The sequence below is a fragment of the Conger conger genome, chromosome 9, assembly GCF_963514075.1.
Source record: "Conger conger chromosome 9, fConCon1.1, whole genome shotgun sequence".
Taxonomy (NCBI): Eukaryota; Metazoa; Chordata; class Actinopteri; order Anguilliformes; family Congridae; genus Conger; species Conger conger.
Genome location: NC_083768.1, coordinates 58,451,811 through 58,461,306, shown reverse-complemented (window position 1 = coordinate 58,461,306; position 9,496 = coordinate 58,451,811). Strand labels below are relative to the sequence as shown.

Sequence of the window (9,496 nt, the reverse complement as noted above, 5' to 3'; positions counted from 1 at the left end):
GTGGGTAGCACTGGGTAGCACTGACATGTTTTGATTGGACTGTGTGAATGCGGTCCGATTGGGCAGCGTAGACACACTCTGATTGGTCAGTGCAGACATGCTCTGATTGGGTAGCATAGGCATGTTTTGATTGGAAAGCCTGGATGCAGTGTGATTGGGCAGCGTAGATGCACTCTGATTGGGCGAACTGCATGCGTTCTGATTCGGTGATCTGCTCTGAGAGAGTGATGAATGTCATTTCCCGGTTCCTGTTCGCCTCCAGCATCACGGACAGGAAGTTGGAGTCTGGGTTACAGGAAGGGGCGGTCCCGCACACAAGAAGGCACCTGCTGCAGCTGGCCCAGGAGAGCCGAACCCGAGAGGGCAGCGCGAGAGAGGAGGAGGACCGAGCGGAGAGCGAGGAGGAGGGGGAGGAGAGAGACTCCTCAGACTCCTATCCCTTCAGGTGAGGCGGCGTTCTGTAGACACCTTTTCACTCCTTCTTTTCCACTGCAAGTCATTTTCTTTGTGTCACAGGATGTAGGTTTCACAGGATGTACTAGGTTTCACAGGATGTACTAGGTTTCACAGGATGTCGTAGGTTTCACAGGATGTTGTAGGTTTCACAGGATGTAGTAGGTTTCACAGTATGTAGGTTTCACAGGATGTAGGTTTCACAGGATGTAGGTGTCACAGGATGTAGGTGTCACAGGATGTAGGTTTCACAGGATGTAGGTTTCACAGGATGTAGGTGTCACAGGATGTAGGTGTCACAGGATGTAGGTTTCACAGGATGTAGGTTTCACAGGATGTAGTAGGTTTCACAGGATGTAGTAGGTTTCACAGGATGTAGGTGTCACAGGATGTAGGTTTCACAGGATGTAGTATGTTTCACAGGATGTGGGTGTCACAGGATGTAGGTTTCACAGGATGTAGGTTTCACAGGATGTAGTAGGTTTCACAGGATGTAGGTGTCACAGGATGTAGTATGTTTCACAGGATGTGGGTGTCACAGGATGTAGGTGTCACAGGATGTAGGTGTCACAGGATGTAGGTGTCACAGGATGTAGGTTTCACAGGATGTAGGTTTCACAGGATGTAGTAGGTTTCACAGGATGTAGTAGGTTTCACAGGATGTAGGTGTCACAGGATGTAGGTTTCACAGGATGTAGTAGGTTTCACAGGATGTAGGTTTCACAGGATGTGGGTGTCATAGGATGTGGCTAAATGCTTCACCCCACACCATGCCCACAAAAACCACAATTTCTTAGCACTTGCTTTTGTTCTTGACAGCGGTATTTTATTGATACTGACCATTACCGTTCCTGTGTGTTCAGTGCCTCTCCCTCCTGCTGTCTTTGCAGGAACCAGAGCTCCGTGTTCAGCGATGTTAAGGACCTGGTTCTGCAGGACATCGATCGTTACTTCACTGCCACAGACTGCAGGCAGTTCAACCGCTCTGAGTCCCTTCGGTCAGTGTGTGTGTGTGTGTGCGTGTGTGCGTGTGTGCGTGCGTGCGTGCGTGCGTGCGTGCGTGCGTGCGTGCGTGCGTGCGTGCGTGCGTGCGTGCGTGCGTGCGTGCGTGCGTGCGTGCGTGCGTGCGTGCGTGCGTGCGTGCGTGCGTGCGTGCGTGCGTGCGTGCGTGCGTGCGTGCGTGCGTGCGTGCGTGCGTGCGTGTATTTTGGGGTGTTCTGTGTGTGTGTGTGTATATATATTTTGTGGTCTATTTCGGGGTGCTCTGTGTGTTTATGGGGGTTTTGTGGTGCTCCATGTGTGTGTGTTTTGGGGTGCTCTGTGTGTTTATGGGGGTTTTGGGGTGCTCTGTGTGTTCATGGGGGTTTTGGGGTGCTCTGTGTGTTCCTGGGGGTTTTGGGGTGCTCTGTGTGTTTATGGGGGTTTTGGGGTGCTCTGTTCTTGCAGGCTGGCAGATGAGTTGAGGGGCTGGGTCCATAGGCACCAGATCGACAGGAAGAAGACAGGGGGGAAGCCCAAGATCGCCAAGAAGGCTAAGATCGCTCAGGTGCACAACCAGTACCTTCTGCTGCAACTTTACCTGCCGCGTCATTCTACACCGCAACTAATAATAATGAATAATGAACCCTTCTTACAGCGGGAACACAGGTGTCTGTGTGCTGATATGGTTTCTGTTCACAGAAGGCGCAGCTGAGAAAGGCAAACTTCTCCAGATATCTGCCTATCCAGGCCCATCGCGCCATAGAAAGGTGAGAAGACTACATTTCCCAGCAGCCTTTGTTTCTACCATAGACTGTTCTTTTGGCCTTCTTTTAGTTTTTGATTCCCTAAAATAATCGTATGCATACAATGACGGTCACAACAGTGCTTACACAGGACGCTTGCCCCGAGCATAACACAATGTAAAAATGTAATACTAATAGTTGTAGTAGTAATAATAATAATTAATCTAAGTCCGTCTCTGCCTCTCAGTCAGCTGCAGGTGCTTCCTGGGCCAGAGGTCAGCTACAGCGACTTCCTGGATGCCATTGACAGACGCGAGGACACCTTCTACGTGGTCTCCTTCAGACGGGTGAGAGACCGCCCGCGGCCGATCCAGGGCGCGGCTGTGACCTTTGAACTCTGCGGGCGTTGTTTATTAGTCACTCGGTGGCTTCCCCCGTTTCATAGCGGTAACACTGCTCTTCTGACTGTAGGATCACCTGTTGCTGCCCGCAATCAGCCACAACAAGACCACCCGGCCCAAAATGTCTCTGGTGATGCCGGCCATGTCCGTCAATGGTAACCCTCTCTCTGTCTCTCTGTCTCTCTGTCTCTCTGTCTCTCTGTCTCTCTGTCACTCTGTCTCTCTGTCTCTCTGTCTCTCTGTCAGTCTGTTAATTATGAAATATCATCTGTTAAACAGATAAGCAAGCAGTTTGCGATGCATAACATGTTCAATAACTATGTCTTCAACTTTCCTGCTCCCCCTCTTTCTCCCTCCCTCTCCCTCCCTCTCCCTCTCTCCCTCCCTCCCTCTCTCCCTCTCCCTCCCTCCTGTAGAGAGCCTGTATAACTCCTCTCAGGGGTATGAGATGATGATGCAGGTGGACTGTGAGGTCATGGACACTCGCATCATCCCCATCAAGGCCTCGGCCGTCCCCCCGTCGCTGCGAGACCCGCCCCCCACCCCGCCCGCGCACCATCACCACGGCAACCACACCGGACACGCCCACGCGGGGTCTCCGCGGCAACCCTTACCCGTGAGGGGGAGGGGGGCCGAGTTCTACATCAGTCAGGAGGGGGGGATGTGAGGTTCAGGGAGAGAGAGAGAGAGAGAGAGAGAGAGAAAGGGATGGGGTACGCCAAGGTCTACTCCTTCTGAACTTGCACGGAGGGGTGTCTGCTCCGTATCCATGATACCGCCACCCCCGTTGCCACAGCAATTCCACTACGAGTCCGTTCTGCCCAAGGATTTTCCACTGCAAGGTTTTTTTTCTTTTTTTCTTGTGTTTCTGTTGATTTTGACCCTCCAAATGAGCTTCCACCTCACGCCACGTCCAGGTACTGAAAGGACATTTATGTCCCACGCTTCCTAAAAGCCCGTAAAAAAAAAAGAAAGAAAGAAAAGAAATGGAAGCTGCCTTCCTTCCGGGCGATGCGCTTACAGCACCAGGGAGTGGCACGGAGCGTCCTGGCGTGAGGCTTTGGGGTTTTTAACGACGGCGTTCGGCCGTCCTGACTCATTGAGATTCGGATGCTTTTGGGCACCTGTATGAGCACAGATTACTCTCTTAAGGGGGGTAAAATAATCTTTATTTTATTCCCGCTTGTACATGTCCTGCTCTACCCTGCGCCACTGGAGTGCGAATATGACAAATTTAAGCGGTTGGGAATTTGTGTTTTTGTTGTAAATATCAGTAGAAGTGATAGATATTTTGTACTTTTCTTGAGCACATAAAAAATATTTAGTGCTCAGTTTGTTGTCAAACTGTCATTGGGGCTCTTTAAAGGGGCGGTTTCGCCAAAAATGACCAAGGTGTGTGGTCACTTACCTGGAGCAGTATCTGTCCATCCAGATAGTTCAGCTGACGTGTGATGTAAATGTAAATGCACGTTTCTGCCATGGACAGTGAACCCACAAGGTCCATTTTAACATGGTGAGCTGCAGCCAATATATATAAATATTGTTGCATTTCTTTCTGCATGGATATATACTCCTCCGGGTAAGTGTACACATGCCTTCATTTTTAGGGGCACTGCCCCTTCAAAGACTTGACTTGGTGTGTGAATGCAACATGTTTGAGGTCTTCAATTTTTTTTTGCTATTTTTTTTCAGAAAAAAAATCTAATTCATACAGCGAGAAAACAGTCTTATTTCTGGAAGGTGCTATCACACTGACCCAGTGTGCTTTTTTGTGACGTTATTGGTAATTTAAAGACATTGCTGCACCTCTCCTATACAGCAGGGGGCAGTGCAACGATTTCTCATGAAGGTGGAGACAAAATCACCATAGAAGAAGCAATAAGCTAGGTCCCCGTGCTCAGCGGCTGTACATTGGACCGTGTCCACGGCGGCTGCAGGCTGCTCTGGTTTGTTTGCATGTACGCCAGTGGACACTTGAGCGGAGGCAGCGATTCGTACCCCTACGGTGGGTTTCTGGGTCAGTGTGCCGGTGCATCACACAGACTTTTCAAAACCTGATTAAAATGACGGTAACCTCAAAGCATTATGTAAATATCGTACAGCAACGAGGGAACACTTTCGATGTCCTAGCATCTTGTGGGTATATTTTCTCTGGATGAAAACTGCGATGATGATATTGGCCGTGTGAATGGGGGGTGTCTGTGCGTGTATGTGCTTTTTTTTTTTTTGTATATAGTTGTGATTTCTGTCCATTGTCGATACCCTCGGTGAGTAAAAGTATGGAAATGCTATGTTTGTTTTGTAGGCACTGGGAAAGATAATGTTTTTTTTAAGTTGTCTCTGTTGAAAGGGCAGAAACGGACCACATGCGAGCAAGTTTTTATTTTTTTATTTTTGTCAACTTGGACCCCAAAACGATTATTGGCATCATTCTCCAACCCAGAAGCTGGGCTTGGAGTCGGGCTTGCCCTGCGTAGAGTTGGGCTCGCCCTGCGTTGAGGGGTGAATAATCCCCTGGCTTTTCTGCGACTGGGGCTTTGCCGCCTCTGATCAGCTGCTCCAGAGGCACTCGTTTTGAAACGCCCCCCTGAAGTTACAGAGGAAAAAAATCACTCTGAACCTTTTAATTCCTTTCTCTTTTTTACTCTGTGTTCCACGTCTTAAGCTTTGCCATCTATTCCTTTCTGGACAGACGGACGCGCTTGCGAACTCGTGTGAAATATGTGCGATTGTTGCCTTTTGTGCTGTCCCTTTCTGGTTTAAGTGGTTGAACGGTCACTTTAAATACATGGGTTTTGGAGAAACCAGAATCATTGTGAAAGAGAGGAGAGAATTATTATTATTATTATTATATATTTTTTTCTCCCCCTTTTGTAAATTTTATTGTATGATTTTTCTTAAACCTCCCACCTCCATTGGAGCACATGCAAATGAAATCCAGCCGATGTTGATGTAGAACCAGGATGAAACGCGGGTAGCTGGTGATTTCGCCAGGGCCGTAACAGCTTGAGAAGTTCCTGTTGGCTTCTGCCTGCTCGCCCATGGATGGCACGCAGACTCTCTTTACGCAGTGATGCAGCCACACATAAGATATAACGCACTTGCATAGTACATGCACTCTTAAGCGCAAACCCTGTCGGTCGGATGTCAAACTTATGTCTCCAGTCTCAGACGTAGTAATGTAAATATTGTCAAAGCTATCCATTTTCTATTTAAGTTTTTTATTTAAATTTTCATTGGGGAAATAAAAAGAAGTTGTTTTTTTAGTTCCCCTGTACCCCTGACCCCTGAACAGCCGCATTTGCATTTGTAGATGACCAAGAGGAATTTGATAAATAAAAATATTATTTAAAGAAAACATCTGTGAAAGGGATTCAATGTTTATTTAAAAACAGAAATGTGTTTAACCTTTATTTAACCAGGAATATCACGTTGAGATGGATGGGGGGGACCTGACTGAAGACACGGTTGAAAACAAGACCGACAATCAAGTTCGAAACCATGGACCTCCTGCGAGAGCCACACGTACAAACATATTTTAACCCAACCTGTCCTGTGAATTCTGTCAACACGCATTCCATTCATTTCCTATAGAGAGCCAGCAGTGCGCAACCTCGGGTCAAACTATCAAACGTCGCCGATCGATAAGAATCCAGATTCTGCAACTGCATTGCTTATTTCTTGCCTCAAGTGTTTTCAGAAATGTATTCCAGTGGCCTGTTTAGGAGGAATAAGAAAAAGTTTTATCAATGGTCTGCCATATTATTATGGGTTGCCAAAAAAAACAAAAACAATGAACCACATAATCTACGCCTCCAACCACACTTAAAATACATTTAAATTACTGTATAATATTGTTTTATTGTTGCCAAAAGACAACTGGAAAGTGTCACCTTCAACCACCATGTTACTCTTTAAAGCTGAATCTAGTCCCACCCCCCAATTCCCATAGAGATCCATTCAAATGCTCAGAGCTATTGCATCACTTGTGGGACAACCTGAAAATAAGATATCCAGACTCTGATGAGGTTGTCAGGTCACAGTCATGGCATGCAAAGGATATACAACAAAATAATAAGCATGACTACTTTCATTTACATAACATTGCTGTGTTCCGAACATTATGGTGCCCCAGAATGTGGGGAGCTTGTATGTCCTTCAGGCAAATGTATTTGTCATGAGGAGTGACGTATGTAGACAAAAGTTAATGACTGTAGGTCAATTTGCAATTTCAATAGATTGCTATCGTGCCCGCCTTTGGTGAATCAATGTAAAATTCAAGTCGTACATTACATTACATTACATTATTGGCATTTGGCAGACGCTCTTATCCAGAGCGACGTACAGTTGATTAGACGAAGCAGGAGACAATCCTCCCCTGGAGCAATGCAGGGTTAAGGGCCTTGCTCAAGGGCCCAACGGCTGTGCGGATCTTATTGTGGCTACACCGGGATTAGAAGCTTTTGGTATTACCCTCTAACATTGTGCAAAGTTGTACAAAGTGACCAATCGGTTATAGATCTTACCATTGCCTTCCATTGCGGAATAATTTTTTTAAAGACATAGTAATAAAGCAAACGATAACATTAGGGTGCCTTTGTACCTTCAGTGCTTGGTCCCCTAATAAAAGCATACAGTGCTTTTCAGAACCTGGCACTCAAAGCACTTTCCAAAATAATAAAAAGGATAAAATAAACAAAAGTAACGCATGAATGTAAAATTAGACCTACAAAATATAGAGAGCATTGAAAAAGGACAAGACAACATACAAGCAAATACAAGCAACTGTTTTTAAACTAGCTTTATTTCTGTGTAAAACATAGCAAAGGTCATGCCATCCATCTCTATAACAGTACAACCTAAACAAAACAAGCCTATTGCTTTTTTTGAATTTTATTTATTTATTTGATTTTGTTTTATTAAATCATTGAGGCACGAGGGTTGAAGGAATGCTATCGATACAAGAAAGCCTGAGCTGGTAATAGGGTAATAATGAATGGAAGAAAGCACGGGCAGGTAATATTGTGATAATGAATATGAGAAAGCCCGGGCAGGTAATATGGCAGTTTTTACCATGCAGGTTTTCATAATGCACTGTTTTAGCTGTGCTTCACCTGGAGACGACGTGGGGAACCATAACAGGAATTGAGTCAACAGGAAACGCGGTGCAGACCTGGCGTTGATTTCTCGTTTCACTTTCTTTTTCTTATTTTTTCTTTATTTCTAAATTACATGCCGTTCCTATGATTTTCAAAACGTTTTCTGGAGCTAATGCAATATGTGCTCCACCTGCACCTCCACCTGCAGGCTGCGGTACAGGCACACTCTGGTCTCCACGCTCTGAGCTGCTCCCTCCAGGAAGGGCCTCACCTCCACCTGCCAGTATGTCCTTAGTCTCCTCCTCCACCTCTCTCTCATACCGAGCTGCTCTCTTCTCCGAGCACTTCTTTATGTACTGCATTGCCAACTTCTCTCTGTCTTTCTTCAGCTGCGCCCTGTATATCTTCTCATACCGACCCTCATGTGATTGGCAGCAGGAACCCAAGAGCAGGTAGATGAGATATGACAGCACAATTGCAGCAAGCACAACAAATCCAATTGTCTGTGTGAGAGGGGGGAATGAGGACAGCTTTACCCTGTGTAATTAATACATTACATTACATTACATTACTTTGTTGTCATTTAGCAGACGCTCTTATCATGAGTGACGTACAGTTGATTAGATTAGATAGTTGATTAAGCAGGAGACAATCCTCCCCTGGAGCAATGCAGGGTTAAGGGCCTTGCTCAAGGGCCCAACGGCTGTGTGGATCTTATTGTGGCTACACCGGGATTAGAACCACCGACCGAACCTACAGGCTGCCCTACAATATTGCCCTAAATATCATGACTAAGCATAGTGGGCGGCCTATAGCGTAGTGGTTACGGTGAATGACTGGGACACGCAAGGTCAGTGGTTCAAATCCTGGTATAGCCACAATAAGATCCACACAGCCGTTGGGCCCTTGAGCAAGGCCCTTAACCCTGCATTGCTCCAGGGGAGGATTGCCTCCTGCTTAGTCTGTATGTCGCTCTGGATAAGAGCGTCTGCCTAATGCCAATAATGTAAATCAGCCCAATTGTAAAAAATGTTTAATTAAAACTTTTTTTTATAATGAGCAGACAATCTATAGTGCTGTTAGCATGTTTGCGTTTGGGTTTCAAGCTACTGTAGAAGGGATTCTGTTTCTGATCTTGGTCTGCATGTTAATACAAGTTTTGCAGCAAGGAAAAAAGGTAAACAAACGAGAATAATGAAGTCTTTAGTCTGCATAAGGGACAGTCACAATCCAAACAATTTTTTTTTTATTCTGAAGTATGAAAAGGTTAGAGGTTTCTATAAAGCAAAGGGGCTGATGTTCAGACATACCTTGGATATGAGAATGTTGTACGCCAGATCTTTCACAGTGAGCTCTGTACTGCTGTCTTCCTGGCATCCTCTGTACAGTGCACAGGCTGCGTACTTTCCATCGATCAGAAGAATCACGATCCAGCACAGACCTGGGTACAGCATCTTCCAGCAGGACAGAATACATTTGCACATCTGTCCTGCTGTGCAACATTTGATGCAGGTGCAATCTTCGCCACAGGATTTTGTCCTGAAGATTTTCCCCTCCTGAAGGGACCAGACAAATGTGCTGAATCCAACAGCTGGCATGGCGAAGTACAGCCAGACAAACACGGTACTCCAGCTGTTACACTGGCAGGTGAAATGTACCTCTGTCAGCAACTCCGTAGCCTGAAGCACAATCACCACGGTGATGCTCTGGACTAATTCTCTGGTCTTAAATTTGGAATTTTGGAGGAAGTTCCAATGGATCACCATCATATATCTAGTCTTCTTTTTACAGCAGATTATCTGTGTCTTGTCTCTGTCTG

At 46.1% G+C, this 9,496-nt stretch overlaps 2 protein-coding genes across 2 annotated transcripts in view; one reads left to right on the top strand and one right to left on the bottom strand.

Annotated features, from left to right (window-relative positions):
• atf6b (activating transcription factor 6 beta) overlaps window positions 1-5,936 on the top strand; it is a 16,576-nt gene extending 10,640 nt beyond the window's left edge. Inside the window, exons 11-17 of the mRNA XM_061256088.1 lie at window positions 263-445; window positions 1,344-1,451; window positions 1,900-1,999; window positions 2,134-2,201; window positions 2,425-2,524; window positions 2,649-2,733; window positions 2,995-5,936. Coding sequence (XP_061112072.1) covers window positions 263-445; window positions 1,344-1,451; window positions 1,900-1,999; window positions 2,134-2,201; window positions 2,425-2,524; window positions 2,649-2,733; window positions 2,995-3,245 — 895 coding nt within the window. The 3' untranslated portion in view covers window positions 3,246-5,936. The remainder of the gene's footprint in view (window positions 1-262; window positions 446-1,343; window positions 1,452-1,899; window positions 2,000-2,133; window positions 2,202-2,424; window positions 2,525-2,648; window positions 2,734-2,994) is intronic.
• On the bottom strand, window positions 3,596-9,496 carry LOC133137729 (uncharacterized). The gene is made up of 3 exons (XM_061256059.1): window positions 8,988-9,496; window positions 7,949-8,180; window positions 3,596-3,702 (listed from the first exon to the last, which is right to left on the bottom strand). Exons 1-3 carry the CDS (start codon window positions 9,444-9,446, stop codon window positions 3,596-3,598), a joined length of 798 nt encoding a protein of 265 aa, XP_061112043.1. The 5' UTR covers window positions 9,447-9,496.